The 19507-nt window shown below is 39.8% G+C and overlaps 1 protein-coding gene across 1 annotated transcript; it reads right to left on the bottom strand.

Annotated features, from left to right (window-relative positions):
* Window positions 1–14297: 14297 nt before the first annotated feature.
* Window positions 14298–16322, bottom strand: KCNA4 (potassium voltage-gated channel subfamily A member 4; the record flags this gene model as incomplete). The annotated part of the gene is made up of 1 exon (XM_079788938.1): window positions 14298–16322. One exon carries the CDS (start codon window positions 16320–16322, stop codon window positions 14298–14300), a length of 2025 nt encoding a protein of 674 aa, XP_079645064.1.
* Between the last annotated feature and the right edge of the window lie 3185 nt (window positions 16323–19507).

Raw genomic sequence — 19507 nt, 5'->3', positions numbered from 1 at the left:
CCGCCCATCACCTCCCTCTGTGGGGCGACCGGTGGGCAGGGCGACCATAGAGATCAGTCTGCCGGTCGTTCCGCCATTCAGTCAATTTCCATATTAGGGTTTTATTATATAGAGGTTGAGAACATAATATGGTAATCTTTTAGTAACAAAAATATTTAAAATAATTCCTCTAGCCTTAATTACATAACTGTTTTCTTTATGATCACATGCCATTGTAGGTACATTTGATCATGATATTATATTCTAAAATACCAACATGAGATAAACACACTTTAAAAGCAATGAGTAAATAATTTGGTTAGTCTCATCCATATAAAGGAACAATTCAAATGCTCCCAGAGGCTCTTACAAATTGCTGGAATGCACGGAGCACACCACACCTCCTGAGTTTCCAATGTCATTAAGTAGCATAAGCCAAGCTAAATATGAAGCTTATCTTCCACTAGCATGAATACAAATGAAGAACCTTTTGTCAGCCATGTATGTCTCCTTTAAAACACTTCAGATAAGAAGCATACATTAGTCACTTTGTTCAATCTTGATTTGGGCATGGACAAACAAGCTAATGGGCCAAAATTACAGAAGCATACAACTGCTTCTCCCAAACACACTGTTGTCATGTGATCTTCATTTCAAAGATGGATTAGTTACACTCTTCTAAAAAATAACAATTTCCCTATATAAAATAAAACATTCTTCCCAGAGAATCTGAGAAAGAAAGAAAATAAAAGCTTTCAGGACAAATATGTTCAAAGTATATGCTGGTAGTGATGGACAGTAACTGTGTCTGCCCATCTTATAACTGGGAGCTGGTGCAAAGCATGCAACCTAAACTTACCACCTGGGCTTCCCTGGAAATTGACAAATTAGTAATATGTGATGATATTAGCTTGGTAAGTGTGGATAACGGCTACACCGTTTGGACAGGATCAAGCCTCAGACTGACTTGTGGCAAAGCCATATACAAGTCCCAGCTTAGAGGGCAAAGCCTTCCCAGCACAATTATAGCCAAAAGGCTATGGTTGTAAGTTTGACCTTATAGTCTGACCCTGCAGTCCTAGGTAGCTAAGGGATGTGGGCTGTGAGGGGGGTGGGGGAGGTGCAGCAAGTGCTGCCTAAACAAAGCTTGATAGAGTTCAGAGAATGGCAATAACAGGAAAGAAGCAGATTTGAAATTCGAAAGAACATTAAACATCTTGCCCTTGTTTTGCTTTGTGTGATCTGACTATAAAATAAAGATCCTGCTTACAGCCAGGGTCACTGTTTCCTCATCTGGGCACAATGATCCACCTGGTCCCAACTATATTCTCTTATCTGTTTCCTTTAATCCTTCACCGCCCCTCCTCAGGTTCACCACTGGCCATGCTGGATGTAGTTCAGTAAGGACAGAAATGATAAAACAATAGGTTTGTATTATAGTCATTAGCACAAACACACAAAGGCAAATTTTACTTATTCATGATTAATCTGACTAGGAACTTCCTGCTCTTGCTATCTGTTAGAAAATAAAAAATGGCCCATAAATAGAACTTGCTTATAGGGGTAACAACATTGTCAAAATAAAAATATAAAGTATTCTATTTAATAGCAAAATCTTCTATACTTCATCCCCAATTTCTCATTTGACCATTTACTGATAATTAATGTTTGGCAACTAGTGTGATTTAAAAGATTGGAGGTATGGCAACGTTTAAGAATCTGAACTTTTTAAAAATGAAACAGAATTACTTAAGTTGTCTACATTAAAGACCTTCCAGCTGCCTGTAATACTGACCTTGAGTACATGCCATGAAACCATCTTTCTGATGAGAGTTTTACTACCAGATACTTTTAATATTATTCTAGGATGACTAAGAGGTTTACTTTGTCATGGGAGATAGTTGGGTTTTTATATATAGCATGTCCAGGCTACAATAAATACTTAGTTAAATAATGTGAGTTTGCAATTTTAAAAAGCAGAAAAACATGATTACTGAGAAATTGCCTTACATGAGCAATAAAAAGAGAAATGTCTGTTTTGTGTGCTAATTCTCTAAGGTCAATCTGTACAAATTATTAGTCTCTCATACTTTTAAGAAAAAGTTTTATTCTAATAGGAATAAATAATTCATGATGCCATCCATTCAATACCAGAAAAAGTGAAACCTAGAGGAAAATTATAAAATCAAGATCTAAAATAAGAGTTAACAATATGAGGTTAATATATTTATGTTCAAATGTTTACATAAAGAGACCTTTTTTTTCTAAAAACATATTGCTTTTCCAGGGAGATAGACTTTCAAATTGTCTAACTCTATTCTGAGAACATTCACACACAGCCTGTTAGGCTATTTAATATGTTTAAAAAAAATAGGCCCTAAGTAGAGGTAATATTATATAATAGAATTTTTTTAAATCTCAGAAATGTAATCTACTTAATATAATATCACATTTTTAAATTACACCCTCTAGTTAAGAATAGAACAATCTGATGTATTTTAAATGCACTTGGCTTCCATTAAAGGACTTCTGAATGAGCCACATAGAATGTTTTGGCATCCGTCCCCCTCAGTCTCTTTCAGAAACTGCAAATAAAAAAGCAAATGGAAACCTGAGCCAACACCTATGGTATCTGATCAATACAGACAGGAGGCACCTCTTTCCATCTCCAATTTCCAATGTGTAAAAAAATGGTTAGTGATTTCCTCCTTCATACTATAATAATGAGTAATTCAGTTACTTGCCTAAAAATCTTCAAACATTGACTATGTATCTGCTAATTTAGGTTAAAATATACATTCTTAAGATTTGCAAATACTTTCCTAAAAAATTGGGAAGAGAAAAATCACCTTGGCTTTTAAAAATCACATAAATAATGGTCTCATTTTCATTTAATATGCAAAATGTCACATTTCTAAGGCACAGGAATAGTAGCAGTTTGCTAAACTAAAACATTTAAAAATCCCACAAAATAATGGTTTTACAATTAAAAGTATTTCCCTGACAGAATTGATAGCAACTGAAAACTCTCCAAATTTAAAGAGAATCCAGGATGTTTGAAACTAATGGCTTTAAATGAAGCAGAATTGAATCAATGGCTTCCCAATGCCAGACAATCAGCTTGGCTTTTTTGCTTCTTCACTGACTCGGCCAACTGCTTTTGGCTTCAAATAGAAGGGACTTCAATTAAAGATAATTGTTGTTTGGCTTGAAGGAAGACTAAACGCTAGGGTCTCTAATGTATGTTCCAAAACACTCAGAAAACAAACAGTCCTTAGGATACATTTCATAGAAGTCCGAGTTGTTCTTAAGAAGTTAAAGCTGGTTGAAGAGAGCTGAAAATGTGAGTACAACAGTATTTCAGGTGTGAAAGCCAGAACTCCAAGAGAAAGGAATCAGACATCATCTTGAAAGGAAATGGAAGCCGAGCCAACACCTATGAGATCGGATACAGACAGAAGGCACCTCAGACAGATCTCCAACCTCGGCCTCAACTGCCCGGACTTAGCCAGATAATTGATTCATCTCAGTGGGCTTGCCTAAGAAGGAATGTCCCCCCAAAAGAACAATCCTTTTAAAATTGATCCAAGAAAGAAACTCAGTTCTTTACTCAAGTCAAAAAAAAATGTTGATGTATCATCAATGGCACTCAAACCTTTCCCAAGGAGAATGATACAAATGGGTTGTTTAAAAAAAAAAATGTTTTTGTGTTGGCAGAACCATGGTCCTGTAAAAAAACAACAACTTTGGAATAAAAAATATAAGTATTGTCTACTATTTCACAGATGTGTTTATTAGTTTCAGTCAAATCTGCTTCCCTCCCTCTTTCTGTTATAATTTAATCACATACTATTTGAAAGCACTGACTATTGTTATTGCTCATACAAGAATCATTAAAAAAAATTGAATTGTCAAGTTGAATGTGGTCCCATTTGTTATGCAGTTTATACAGAAGCTATTCAGAAAATGAAGCACATTACAGAACACAGGATAAAATTTATTAAAGGTATCATTAAAGCATGATAGCTTGGCAGTTCACTTTTCCAGGAGAAATTAGATCCAGCCACACATATAGATTCTGGGGAGAAAAAAGGAAAGGTTTATTATTATAATTATTATTATAAACAAGAATCTGCTATTTAAAAAGATGAATCTTCCCGTAACTAAAAAATCCTCTACACGGAGTGTGATTCTCTGAAGTGTTCGCACATTTAGAGATTAGAAACACAGGCACAGCCCAGTCAACCTAGCATAAGCTTAACAAACATCTGTTGAAAAATAATTGGTGAAGGAAAAGAAGTCCATGCTCCCTTTTGATTCTAATTTTAGCCCTAACAAACAGAACCTAAACTAAATGTGTCCCTTTCACAATACCAAACAATTCTATCAACCTGCGAATTGTCCTAATACAACGTTTCACTGTATTTGAATTTCAACCCCTTTGGGTTGAAGTTAGTTACAAAGGGACCGAACTAAAAATAGGCTGGTGAGTGAGAGGGCTGGAGCCTGTCCGCCTTGTCAGCTCCTCTAGCCGGCAGTGAATGGAAAACTCAGGGGATGTCTCATCATGTGTAGACATTTCCCCTTAAGCAAATAAATGTAACAGCCAAAGCACGGCTTGGTAGCCTAAGGAATATCGCAAGACACATTTTCAAAGTTGGGAAATCGACTGCTTTGCCTAGGAATGGAAATGAGTCTGCTGTGTCTAACAACATGTTTGTACATCGAACAATAATCAAAACAGTTTGCCCTTCATTTTCTTGATTAAATTCCTAATAACAACAGTTGCATCAGAGCAAGATTTTTGCTATCATCCTCCCAGCTCATTCCACATGGGTTGTTTCTACACAGTAATAAAGCATCTGGGTGAAAAATGGGAAATACGCCACTAATCATCCAGCTGTTTCTAAAACCACAGCCGTTCAGTAATAGGCAGAAAATACCTAGCATGACAACAGAACACAATAGAGCCACGTTGCAGGGGGCTGTAGAAGCTTTCCGGGTACACACTGGCATGACCTGATTTCAAAAATGGGAAGACATCTACCTGGATCACATACACACAAAAAGCTCTCCATGAGAAATCTGTGAGCCTGCACCGGCAGAAGCCTTCCTGAGCTGGGCTTTTATTGAATGAAGCAAAGGTGAGTGGAGTTGCAGTGGGGTGAAGGGAGGTGGGGGTATCAAGCATTTTACATGTCTACCTCTGCAATTAAAAATAAAAAGCAACAGGCTTAATAACTGAAGGTAAAGATCAAAAATGGAAACTAAAAAGGAGGTCTTTGAACACTTTATTTTGAACAAGTTTATATTTGATCAGAACTTAACATTAGAATCTTCTACTTGTATTTCATTTCCAAATCCTTTCAGGGGTGCAGTAAAATATTTAAAATATTTAAAAGTCAAGTGACTTTCTAATCTCCCTTGCAAACCCTATAACACAACTATAGCATTTCATAACTGAAATGAAAAAAAAAAATAAATGTGTCCAACATATAATTTTCATCCTATTTTAGCAACGATGGCAAGACTTATCCCAAGCTCAACTGATCTCCAACAGTGATACCACAGACAAGCAAAAAGGAAAGGGTAATTTCTAAACAAAGCCTCTCCCATCCAGAGTCAAATCAGTCCCTTGAGTGAGTAAAAATAGTCTGGTGTCACAAGATGATTCACACCTTAAAATACTGTATGTTGCTTCATCCCTGTTCTATCTAATCTAACCCTTCTTTCTCCACTGTTTCTCACACTGCCTTGAAGCCTGTGAAGTGTGTGGATTCTAGTAGTGAAATGACACCTCTACTCTGTAGATGAGCAGCAGCAGCTGAATTAGCAAGGAGGCTGCAAAGAGTTCTAATTATTCTGCACAGATTTCATGATTTCTCTACTCCTCTAAGAATTGCATGCTGACAATAACCAACATGAACACATCATTCAGCTTTGTGTTAGTGACATTCACTCTCAGGGCTACAATTGGTTGTTTAATTCCATCTTAGTTTTAATACCGCACTAGAATAAGGGAAGAGGATGCATAGAGGTGCCAACTGATAATGTTTGAAGGATGTGAAAGAATCCCTTGCTCTGAAGGGAAAGGTGAGTTCTATCCTTAATACGACATGCAGCTTTAATCCTCAGCAACAGTTTAACGGTTTTGTATGTGCATGTTCTCAAAGACCATATATATTATACACATGCTTACTAATTTTGGTTCCAATAATAAGTTACCAATGTACTTTCCCGGATTCCCTGAATTAAGAAAAACTAATAGATAGCATTATCAAATGAAGTAGTTTTTATACTGATCTAGCTATTTTTGCCATCAAATTAATGACTTCATTTAGGCATGACTCCTCAACCTTTGCCAACCTCCCTCCCACTCCCTGTCCCTGAATTAGCTTTGTTTCTCCTTACATCCTGTTGTTACTCAAGCAAAAATGCAGTTTACTAGTTTAACATTCATTGGATCAGATCTGGAGGAAAGAGGTCAAGAATTATGAGGATACTTCTAGGAACCCAAAAGAAAAATCTATTCTTAATATTCCTTCTCTCTCATCAAGATTATAACATGGTATATATGCATTTCCCTATGCTGTTTTTCACATATACTGAAATCAGCTTCTACACTGATTAATAGCAAATGGGGCAAAACAGACCATCCAAACAATCTTTTCATCCTCTAATCAATTGGTAATTAAGATTTTCACTTGGTGTGCTGGAAGATAAAATGCTTATATCCACCAATGTAAATATAATCCACCAATTTAAATATAATGTGGAAAAGCCAGGAAAAAAAGAAACGAGAGAGAGAGAGAGAGAGAGAGAGAGAGAGAGAGAGAGAGAGAGAGAGATTTCATTATTCTATTTAAAAACATGAATAAATGTATCATATTTATGGGATAAATTGTCCCCCAAATAAATGGCTCTAGATATAGATAACAATCTCCAAATCTCATAATAATTTTTTAAAATATTGAAATAGAGATACTACTCAAGCTAATAAGATAGTTTGGAGCCCTGGCTTGGTAGCTCAGTTGTTTGGAGTGTTGTCCCACACACCAAAAGGTTGTAGGTTCAGTTACCAGTCAGGGCACATATCTAGATTGTGGTTTGATTCCCAATCACATACTGGAGGCAATCAATCAATGTTTTTCTTTCACATCTCTCTCTCTCTTTCTCTCTCTCTCTCTCTCTCTCTCTCTCTCTCTCTCTCTCTCTCATCTCTATCTCTATCTCTCCTTTCCTCTCTCTTAAATCAATGGAAACATATCCTCAGGTGAGAGAAAAAAAAGATAGGTGGAACTTATAGTGTCTAGCTTCTTATCAAAGCCATTTTACTATTAGTTAAATCATCCAAAAATTAAAATCCACCCCCCAACAGTAATGCCAACAATGACATCAACAAGGAATGGCAAATAAACAAGTAAACATAAACCATACTACGTTTTCTAGAGATTCCATTACCTCTTGATAGATTTCAGTCCAGTGGGAGCCTTATTAATTATTTCCCACCATGCCTGATAGCAAATGAAAGCTTCATTTGGATTATGATCCCTACCAATTGGAGGAGAAAGAAGACTCGCTCAGGTGATATCAACACCATTAGTGTTCTCCATAGGAACCATCAATCTATTCAGGTCTGAGTGAATTAAGCTTATAAATAGAATAGCATGCATCCTCTGTGTTAACTAACGTAGCCCCTATTATTGAGAGAATTGAGATAATACAGCCCTGGTTTCCAATTATTTTATGGTTTTGTATGTGAGGCTGAGCGATATTGGAACATTCATCAAAAACAAACAAACAAACAAACAAAAACACCCAACAATAACCTGAGACATTTTACTGCTGGAATTGAACCTAAGAGAATTAAGAAAGTCATAGCAAACAACAGCTACAACAGAAATACAGAAAGATAATGATTTCAAGTAAGGCTATTTCTAGAGAGCACAAAATAGATCTATGGAGCCAGATAGTCTAGTTTCTGTGCTATTTGCAACCTTTATGTAACAGGAATAATGTCCATGAAAAATAAAATAAATGTTGCAATATTCCATAAAACATAAAAAGTAACCCTTCCTGGGAAAGAAACTTCATATTTCTTTTTACTATGGAATGTTTCAGAGCTTAGCCCTAATAACATTGTGACAATGGTACAGAAAGCCAATTTAGAGTGCAAAGAAAGGCTTTTCAATCCTTAAGTCTCACCATTTCTCCCAAACACATGGGAATTATACACATTCACTACACTCCAAGAAGCCTCCTTCAATGACTCGGACTATTCATTTTGCTTGTCTATCTTTTGCCAGAACGAAAGCAGAATATAAAATATATGACATAAATGTATGGATATATAGTATTAATCTACGTATTCTACAACAAATATAATTCTTTGGCTCAGCATTGGCACAGCTTTCGTTGATATCCACAGGGGCTATTTAACTGCTCTGACTGGTTGAAGATGTAACTGACTCAATAGCCAGTAGCTTAAGAAGCTGTGAATAAAAATGCCTTCATTCTCTCTGACCCCAAATATACAACCCTGGTCTACAGCATTCTAAGTAAAAATAAATAAATAAATAAATAAATAAATAAATAAATAAATAAATAAATACATTTCAAGTACATTTCCACATACTGCCAATAACTGGAAAAAAAAACAAGCATATTTTCCATATCTATTATTTATTTCTAATAATTACTATTAAGACCAATGATAAAGTAAGTTGGCATTTCTATCATTTTCACAGAAAATGTTAACTTGTATATTCCTTCAGTAACTTATTTGTGCTTTACATCATTCGCCACAATAGTCACCTCTTGGTTATCTCTATTAATGGTGAGGAGCCATGTCAAAGTTGCCCCTAAATCCTCATATTTCCTTTTGATGAATGAGGCACCCTGGCTTGAACAACAGACTTCCCCATTAGGTTTTGCTTGGCTTTTTAGTTTTAGTGTATTTGTTGTTTCTTTGTACTATATTGTTTCCTTTTCATAACATTGCATTTTCTAGGCTGGCTGTCTAATGGGAGACCATAGTTCTGAGCCTGAATAAAGACAACCTAGGATGAGAAACCAGTTGTGGAAAATCTATGCAGCAAATAATTTGCAGGTCAGGAAGCAAAAGTTGACTGTGGATCAACTACCAAGATCATTTCACTCCTGGTACTCTGGATACAAAGCCTCCTTCCAAGTTACCAGTAACAGCAAATGGGTAAAAAAAATTAACTGTATGTCACCAACACCATGATCAGTAAATGTGGGAATACCCTTTCCTAGACAATAGCAAGACACCTTCCTTAGGACGTTATTTGCTTTATTCCTATTCCATTCCTACTTAGTATTACCCACCAGTCTAAACGGGGGTATTAGAGTCTCACTTAGAGCCACAGCTCATTAAATATATGCTATGTTCTTCAAAGCACCCGACTCATGCCTTGGGATTAATTTATTTACCCATAAATAAAGTAACCATATTTTCTGAACCTCAAATTGGGCCATATGGTCTGATATGTATTAGCATACTTTTTTATGAAGAAGATACTGTAAGAAATTGGGACTGCTATGGAAACGGAAAACCGAGTCCGAAATAAAACTCCTAGCACAGCCCTAATCTTAATTTACATTTCAGAAGTGCATATTCCCATTTACTGCAAAAATAGCTCTGCTTCCTTCAATCTTGAACACATATCCCTCATTCAACCTTCTTTCAAGTAGGAATGCTGGTCTCCATACCAAAAAGTAGGATTATCTTCTAACCTATCATGGTTACATTGGTCTGGAAGACCCTGTGTTTCGAGTCATGTTTCTTTGCAGGCAGGAAAACCAAGAGGTACCTTTTGTCCACACCAAATGTCCGTTGCAGTAATCAGAATGACTTTTGGGTCAGGAAGACTTCCTGGAACAGGCCCCTTTGTCACTGAATGACAACCCGTAATCATTCTAAACTGTATCAATAAAAAACAAACATATAAACAGGGATGTTATACTCTGCACCCTGCACATGAGCATTTCACATGTTCATTTGAAAAATGTAAACCAAACCTAAGTGTTATTTCCCACCACTTTACCTAGAAATAGCTGCAATGTTAGTGCTTAAGATGCATCACAGGCCTGAAAATCAACAATGGAGAACACCATTTCTGATTCTCTTGGGATGTGGGGGTACTAGTGTTTATGATTCCAGTGCAATTAAAAATAATTTTCTATTGGTTGGTGTTGACTTTCTAAAAAAATTGAATATATTTTTTTAGAAAGTCAACACCAACCAATAGAAAATTGTACCCCCACATCCCAAGAGAATCAGAAATGGTGTTCTCCATTGTTGATTCAATATATTGAATATATATATATATATAATCTTAACTTAAATGTTTCTTATTTATATATTGGATTCTATTTTCAACACATGCCTAATGAAAAGATGTTTCACAAAGCTTTAGCGGTCCTGTTCAAAACAAATTTGACAAGGAAAGCAGCAGCACTGTGAAATACTACATGTGTCTGAGCATAAAATGAGTTTTCCAGCACAGGTCGGAACACTGTGTTTACTGACGAGATTGCACTGTAACAAAGCCAGAAATCAAAATGTTTACTTACCAATTTGTATTCTATTGGAGACTGAGGAGTTATTTTTTTTATTAAGTGATTTTCTTCCCTTTATAAGTTGTTAAAATAAATAGCTTCAAAGTACACCCTACTCATTCAGCTTAGTTTACATTCTAAAAACTCAATCCCATACTCCTGGTGCTGCATTTAACCCAACAGTAAGGCTTTAAAACTATTTTGTTCTTAGCTATAAAATCAAGGCTGGTATGACTTGAGGGGTACTTAGAAAATATCAAGCTAGTCTGATACTTCCTTCAACTCCACAGAATTTTGGTGCTAGAAGGACTCAAGCGATAATGTAGCCCAACAACCCGACTTTACACTAACCAAACACAAACTGAGAATTAAGGAGATGAAATGATGTGCCCATGGTCAACAAGCCAGCTCTGGACTCCTAAACCACCTGTCGTTCCTCTGGCATCCATGAGCTCCCTTTCACAGAACTGAAGGAATATTTAGTCCTCCTCTCTTCTCCGTAACTGTTATGTATAATTGTTTCCTCTTCAAGCAATTAATTGCAAGAGAGAACAATGCATCCACCCTTGAAAAGATTCTGATTAAGATGACCCTCAAATATTATACTTTTGGTAACATTTATTATCATCTGAAAAGCAACTAAAGGATCCCAGATCCCAAGAATTCAAATCTCTAAATGGGTCACTTCTCTTTTATCTTACAACCAAACATGTATGGGGGGCTCTGAGAAGATGAAGAGACCTAAATTAGTTACAAATAGCCCCTGAAAGCACATTTCTCAGTATAAAATTGTCACAAATGGTGCTAATGTATTTTACCTAGCTTTGTCTTGGAAAAATGCTATACGTCCACAACTACCTTCACACATTCTCTGTAAGACAAGTATTCTGCACAGAAGTGCCCTATACAAGTCTTAAGGGCTTAAATGCTACCTTCTCAGAATGGAATCAAGATCCAGACATCCTAAAATTAATGGATCTTGCAGGGGGAAAAAAAACAACACATACATTTAGTGGTTACCAATAAAAGCCCATGACTATCACTTTCTGACTCTTTTACCCTTAAAAAGAAACTATGTACAATAAAGGGAAGCCCCAGGATCCCCAAATGACTGGGTTCTCAGAATTATTAATTCTAAAACATGTCAATTAAATGTAATATAACTTTTCTGATTTAAAAGAGTGTTGTAGAACCAATGAAATACAATGTATTTTTCCTTCCAAACATAGCCAAGTCATTGCTAATGCTATTGTAGAATGTTCAATAAACATCGAAGCTGGAGAGCATGCATTTAAACTATTTTAAGATATAACCAGACCTAGTTGAGAACAGCAAGAGAGAGGTGGCACCTTGTCCATAGGGTCATCTTTATACCATGGCATGCCTAAAATCTTCCCCCAAAAGAAGAAACTGCAACAGTTACTTAATGATAGGCTCTCTTGTGTGTCTGCAAATCAACTCCTTGTAAGGAGCCCCAAATTAAAGAAATTACCCATGATTTTCACAGCATCCTAATAAAGCAGATGTAACTCGCGGGCTCTTAATCTCCTAGAGGAAGATTAAAAGCAATTTCAACATAAAATTGGACATTTATATGGAACTTATTTCAGAGTTTTCACATGTTTTCATTTGCTTCCCCCTAACAACTGATGTAACATATGCATCATGTGCCCTCTTTTTTACTATCGAGGAAACTGTGGTGCAGAGATGAACAGGGTGACTTTTCCAAATAAATAGTAGCCAACCTAAGTAGCCTTACAGGGCTAGTGTCATGCTTGCTACATTTTTTGCTTCTAATCCAAAATAGAGGATGATGCCATCTTTGAAGTCTTGTTTCAAGATGGCATTTCCTTGTTTTGTCACTCTCTCTTGCCCACTAGAGATATTTGGTCTACACAGTCAATCAACTCCTCTGCTTGCTGCTTTTCATTCTCCAAGGTGTTCTCAAGTGGAGTTTCTCTGTAAGTGGTGGGGAAGAAATGGGGAGAAGGAAGTAGCTTTGCTTTTAAACCGAACATTGGATTTACTTAGAATTTTAAATATCATTAAAAGAGAGGTAAATTTTATATTATTATCATATGATGGTCTGAGGTTAAAAAGCTTGAGAAAAGTTATTCTGGGTCTTTCTTTTTTTTTTTTTTTTCAAAGTTCACAGTTGTTAGGGTTCATTATGTACTGAGATACATTAGTATCTTTTTCCCAAACCTTAGGACAATCATTTTACAAAGAAAAGAAGTTGAAGAAACACTGGAGAGAATAAGGCCTATTACATATTCTGAGTTTGCTAACCGATATCTAATTATAACTTAATAGTGCAAGTCTAATCACTAGCTGTTATCTCACATTCTAGAACACCTTGTTGCGAGTTAAACACTTATATGTGTCATGATTTCCTTTAATCATGATGGTGATGTCGAAAGCAAATGTTTTGACACAATTCTTTCTTATACCAATTTTAGCAAATAGAGTGCCAGATTCGGAGGTGAATCCCCACATTTTGCTCGTATATAGCAGCACAAAGAAATAAATTTAATAAATCTGTCACTTATGTTATACATTTAATAGAAAGCTCTTAAGCCATAATCACTGTAGCATCTGGGCATCTATTTCTTCATTAATTCTTTCAGTGCATGCATTAGCTTTGGTTAAATTGTTCTGGATTTAAAGGCAGAAGAATAGGATGGTTTCAGAAACATCATTGTAACAGACCGATTTCAAAAGAATTCAGTTGCTAAATTCGACGTCATAGCCCCTTTGCAGACCAGTTATTTAGATTTAAAAAGAGAAGGGAATCTGTGCTGTTATCTGCGTGGCATTTCGTATCACACAAAGAAAGGAAGAGAACAATAAAATAGGACTAAGAAATTATTGTTCCAATGATTGTCATTGAACTGTTACATTAGTAAACATTCACAGTATGAAGTCTCTCTCAATCTCCAGCATATAAAGTAGTGCAAAGAAAAAAAAAAATTCCAGTGCTGGGATTGCTGAACAAAGCTTGTTACATTTTCTTGGATGTCATTTCTCCCGTATTATTAGGCATTTGCTCTCATATCTTCCCAAAATTAATAATAAAATATAAACAATTTCTAAAGACCCCTGCAGCCTTTTTAAAAGTTAATTTCCAGTTAAAAATAAACTTTAATTAAATCCAAGATAGAATTGTGACCTATATGCTATTAAATAATTCATTTTCTTTTTTTTCCACATAGTAATTCTTAACAATTTTTAAAAAACAACTATGGAATCCAAAGACATGAGATGCTATTAAAGCACTGATAAGTGACTGTTCAAATTCATTAGTTCTTACATAGTAAATACTTCAAAATGCCAACTTTTCCCATTACAGCACGATTACTAAAAAACGTTGACAATTTACTTACACATACACACACGCACACAGCACACACACACAAACACACACACTCATTCCACAAAGCCATCTTTACTTCTAACATCCTTTCCAGTTAATGTGCAAAATTCTTGCATCCTAATAAAAAATATAAAGATTGAGTTGCTCCTATGTAAGCCTCCCTCTTCTCCAAGATGCATCATTTATTTGATATGTAATACAAGTTTATAACAATTATGCCATGTATAACCATTAAATGGTGTACTACTGTATGCGTTGGATTCATTTGCATATTTCATTTTCATAACTGCACTCCCTATGCATAAATATATTTGGAGATGCTGGGCTTGGGGGCGAGGGGGCAGTGGTGCACGGAGGACAGGATTCACACATCAGTCTCCACAGCCTTCACGTTAGAGCAGTTGTTTTTGTCTGTCTCACTGTCATCCCCCTTTCCCTGACACTTCTCCTTGGCACAGAGAGATTCCTTAACTCCTTCTTCCATCTCTAGATACTCTGACTTGTCTCCCAGGGAGGAGGAAGTAGAGCTCCGAAATTTCTTCAGCAAGTTAGAAGGGATGTATGGGCAACTGACTGCATTCTGGGTCAGCTGTGTCTGTTCCTCGTTTTCGGTCTCTCTGTGGTAGAAATAGTTAAAGTTAGAGACAATCACTGGCACTGGTAAAGCAATGGTTAAGACACCCGCAATGGCACACAGGGACCCCACGATCTTGCCCCCCACGGTGATGGGCTTCATGTCCCCGTAGCCCACAGTTGTCATGGTCACCACAGCCCACCAAAATGCATCCGGGATGCTTTGGAAATGGGTGGTGGGCTCATCGGCCTCGGCAAAGTACACAGCGCTGGAAAACAGGATGACCCCAATGAAGAGGAAGAAGATCAGCAGGCCCAGTTCCCGCATGCTGGCCCGGAGGGTGTGGCCCAGGATCTGCAGGCCTTTGGAGTGCCTGGACAGTTTGAAGATGCGGAACACTCGGACCAAGCGAATGATCCTGAGGATGGCGAAGGACATGGCCTGCTGCTGCGGCTGCTGCCCGCTGCCGCCGCCCTGCTGCTGGGCCAGGTCCGTGCCCAGGGTGATGAAGTAAGGCAAGATGGAGACGATGTCAATGATGTTCATGATGTTTTTGAAGAAGAGGGCTTGGCTGGGGCAGGCGAAGCAGCGCACCACAAACTCGAAGGAAAACCAGACAATGCACACCGTCTCCACGATGAAGAAGGGGTCGTTGAATATCGTGTGCCCCGAGCCCTCGGCGCGGGCCGGCGAGGTGTCATTCAACAACAGCCCGCCGTGCCCACCCCCCGCGCTCAGAGCCAGGATGAGATCCCTGTCGTCCCTGAACTCGGGCAAGGTTTCCAGGCAGAAAATGACGATGGAGATCAAGATGACCAGGACGGAGACGATGGCGATGCCCCGGGCCGGGCTGGAGCTCTCCGGGTACTCGAAGAGGAGCCAGATCTGCTTTTTGAATTCATTCTCCGGCAAGGCCCTGTCCTCCTCCTCCCTCACGAAGCCCTCGTCCTCCCGGAACTTGAGCAGGGCCTCCTCGCCCAGCTGGTAGAACTTCACCTCCTCGGTGAAGATGTCGAAGGGCACGTTGACCGGCCGCTTCAGGCGGCCCCCGGATTGGTAATAGTACAGGATGGCATCGAAGCTGGGCCGGTTCCTGTCGAAAAAGTACTCGTTGCGCAAAGGGTCAAAGTACTGAGTCCTCTTCTCGGGGTCCCCCAGCAAGGTCTCCGGAAACTGGGCCAGGGTTTTCATCTGGGTCTCGAAGCGCAGGCCGGACACGTTGATGACCACGCGCTCGCAGCAGTCGCTGTAGCGCACGGCGCTGTAGCCGCCGCCGCCGCCGCCGGCGCCGTCATCCTGGGGCAGCAGGTCCGTGTAGGAGCCTTCGTCCCCGCGGTCCTCGTCGCTGTAGTAAAACCTCCCCTCCTCTTCCTCCTCCTCCTCCTCCTCGTCCTCGTCCTCCTCCTCGTCCTCCTCCTCCTCCTCCTCGCTCAGCTCCCTCAGGATCTTCTCCTCCGAGCCGCTGGGCATGAGGTCTGCGCAGTGGGGGAAGCTGCTGGGCCGGTGGTGGCCTTTCTTCTTCTCGGGCTGCTGTCGCCGCCTCCTGCGACTGCGTGGGCCGCTCTGGGGGTCGTGGGAGGTGCAGGCCCCCCGAGACTGGTGGTGGTGGTGATGGTGGTGGTGGTGGTGGTGGGAGCCCCCTCCGGGACCCCCGCTGCCTTCCACGGCGGCCGTGGCCGCTGCCACCGCCGCTGCCGCCGCCGCCCTGGTGTGGGCCAGCCGCTCCCGCTCCCGGGCCCGGGCCTGGGCCGCGTACCCATAAGGCATGTGACTGTTGCACCCTGAGCTCTCCGCACTCACCATCGCAACCTCCATGGTGGTGGCTTTGGGGAAATGGCTGGTTCCGGTTGTAGAAGAAGAAAGAAAAATAGGGCAGCTTTTTTCTTTTTTTCTTTTTTTTTCTTTTTGCTCACCAAAGGAAGGTAAGTTTGGAACCCTTAAGCAGATTGCTGGGAAGACTGAGGATATTTTCAGTCCAGCTTTGCATTTTCTGTTTTTAAATCAGCACGCCCCATGCTCTGTCTTCCCAGGGATTCGACATGGCTCTTCAGAGCTTGGCTGGTCCAGGTGAACAGCCTAGCGCTCTCAAGCCTTAGTCACAGAATGTCCGCGTCTCCCCGACACCTGTTTTGGGGTGGGTGTTCAAATTTGGAAACACATCTAAGGATGTGGTTGGTGATGCTGCTGCAAGATTCAAAGGCAGCAAGTCTTCGACAGCCAGCAGTGGTGCCTAGAAGATGGAATATGTTTTTCTGCCATGGAAACTGTCCAAAGCTCAGTCCATCAAATGTAAGTAAAATGCAAATAAGCCTTTCGTCTTAGCACTTGCCTTCCAGTGACTGCTTAACCCATGTTAACAGGAGACTTGAAGTACATCCAGCCATTGTCCCTCACACCTATCGGGATGAGCCTCCAGGCTCTCCCCTAAGGTTCATCACAGGCTTCCTGGACCCAGGGGCAATGCCAAACTATCGGCAGGGGCAAAGACCTTGGGAGGTAGAGAAAGTGGTGCAAGATGAGGTGTCAGCAGGGGCAAACCCAGCTCTGAGGTCTCCATAGAGATCAAGAAAATGCAGAGTGTCCTTCAGCTAAAAGCATGCAGAAGAAGCACTTCACCTGGAAAAGGAAGGAAAACAAGCATGGAAGAAAAAATAAAAAGAAGAATCAAATCATAAAAAGCAAACTGAGCATTTCCTTCACATACACTTCTTTCTCTTGTCCTCGAGCAAACCATATAAAGCACCAAGCAACCATAAATTTCCAAGGAACACGGGGCAGGTTGTTAAATCCCCTTCTCACTGCACATCCTTCTTTCCTTCTTCTTTGGATGTTATTTCAGCTCAGTCTATTTTCTTGTCACTCTCATCATTCCACAACAATAATGCTGTTGCTTTATAGCTATTTCCATCATGCATTGATCTTAGGCATTTTAAAAAAATTTCCACTCGTGAAATATTTCTGAATATAGTGTCCTCCCCCTCCCCCCCACCTCCCTTGATTCAGGATTAGAGAAGTCGGAAAAACAGTTTTTTAAATCCAGGCTCCAGCACTTGAACAAGCTTCAATCACCTCGTCTATAAACTGAGGATAATGCCACCTCCCCATCCCACCTTTGTGAGGATGTGTATGTCCTCATACCACAGTCTGAAGCAGGGGAAGGATAGAATGTGAGGACGTCAGGGCATTTGGAGACTCACCAATGGCCTGTATTAAGTTGGTACTTCCTGACCCCCTGAAGCATGTCCCTACTACCCACAGTCTAGGAGCTAATCCCAGTTTCCACTTCTCTAATCATCATTTTCTCTCCTTGCAGTTCCTCCATGTTCATCACAATGTTTCCTCCTACACTCTTTTCAAGGGATTAGCTCCTTATGTTTTAAATCCCAGTTTGTGTGGACTTTGTTTTCAGCCTATCAGACTCCCCTTTTATTTAATCCATAGCTCCCATCCCCCAACTTTCCCCTCTTCTCTCTCTCTCTCTGTCCACCTTTATTTCCAATCCACCACTTCCAGATCACATCTTCCTTGCAGCCTGCTCTGTCCCCACTGTCTCTTGGTACTCCTGGCCTTCCTTATCCCTTAGTTTAGCTTTCCCAAGGTCCATCTAACTCATCTTCTCCACCAGAACCTATAAAAGCTCCTGTCCCAATCTTCTGTCTTGTCTTGCTTCTTCCATTCTTTCATTCTATCCAACAGGACTTCTAAGAATGCAGAAGAGTGGCCCAGAGAATTGGGGAGGATAAGGACAGTTAGAATTCAGGGCATCTACTAGCTTCTATTACTGGAAGCACTTGGGGTGCAAGAGAGAAATGGTTTTCTGGAGCCATTAAAGGGATTTGGCTCTTGACCACCTGCTGCTTGCTCCTTGCTGAATCCTGTCAGCCTAGAAGCTTAAACACACTGAGTTTTAAGAAGTGACGAGCAGGGAAGTGGCGAAAATATGTCCCTTCCCAACCAGAATACATTCTCCTAGGGTAAGAGGCAAGCTTGATTGGGACACGAAACTCAGAAAATATACCTGTGAAGGTGCCTCAAATGGCATTCTCCTTCCTTTGCCTGACTCCTAACATCATCTCATACTCTGAAATGTTTACCCTCAGGAGGCCTCTCAATCTCTGTTTTCATTGTGGAGGGTTAGGCTGACGTCCTTTAAATTCTTTCACAGGCCAAATAGCTCGAGAGTTTGCTCAGTTACTTCCCAACTCCCTCAAAGCAGTTAAAATACACTATTTAAATAAAGCCCCAGTGGAACCAAAGTGCCTGTAAATTTGTATACTATGTATACCCCTCTCCCATCCAACTGACTTCCAGAAGGTCATTAATTAGAGGGTCTTCTCATTCACAATTAACTCTGCAAGAGACCTAGACCTGCTCTGTTTTTGCTGTCCACCAAATATTTCTTAATTTTTAGTTTAGGTTTGCTAGGTTTGGTTTATCCAACTCCCTACAAAAAGCAAATCATCCTCCTTTTGACTGGCTACCAGCTACTTCACTATCCCTAATCTTAAAGAAAAAAGAGAGAGAGAAAGAAAAAGGAGGAGAAGGAAGAGGAAAAAGGTGAGAAAAGAAAAAAAAAGGAAAAGGAAAAGAAAGAAAAAAATCCTTCCACCCAACAAATCAGACTGGTTTAAAATCTCTCCTCCTTCCCAAGGTATTCATGTTAGGAGAATCTATCCAAGCCAACTCCCAGGAGCCTTTATGAGGGACACTTTTGCAGGAAAATTTCCCTTCCTCTTGAACACCATCAAACTAATAGGATTTGCAGACTACCAATTCCCTGGTCCCCCAAACAACAGCCAGGCATCCTGCCTCTCCTTCCACCTCCCAACAACAAGGCTGTTTTCATGTCTCAGGGCTAATTTCCACAACTGTCTTAGGGTGGTACCTGAACCTTACCAGAGAGAAAGAGAGAGTGAGAGATTGAGAGAATCAGAAAGGCTAACAACCGTGAGAAATATCCACTTCAACGCACGCCATTTACACAGTCCCTATGTGTTGCT

The sequence above is a fragment of the Cnephaeus nilssonii genome (genome assembly GCF_951640355.1).
Source record: "Cnephaeus nilssonii genome assembly, chromosome: 13".
NCBI classification, from domain to species: Eukaryota; Metazoa; Chordata; class Mammalia; order Chiroptera; family Vespertilionidae; genus Cnephaeus; species Cnephaeus nilssonii.
This window is presented reverse-complemented; position numbering and strand designations above follow the sequence as displayed.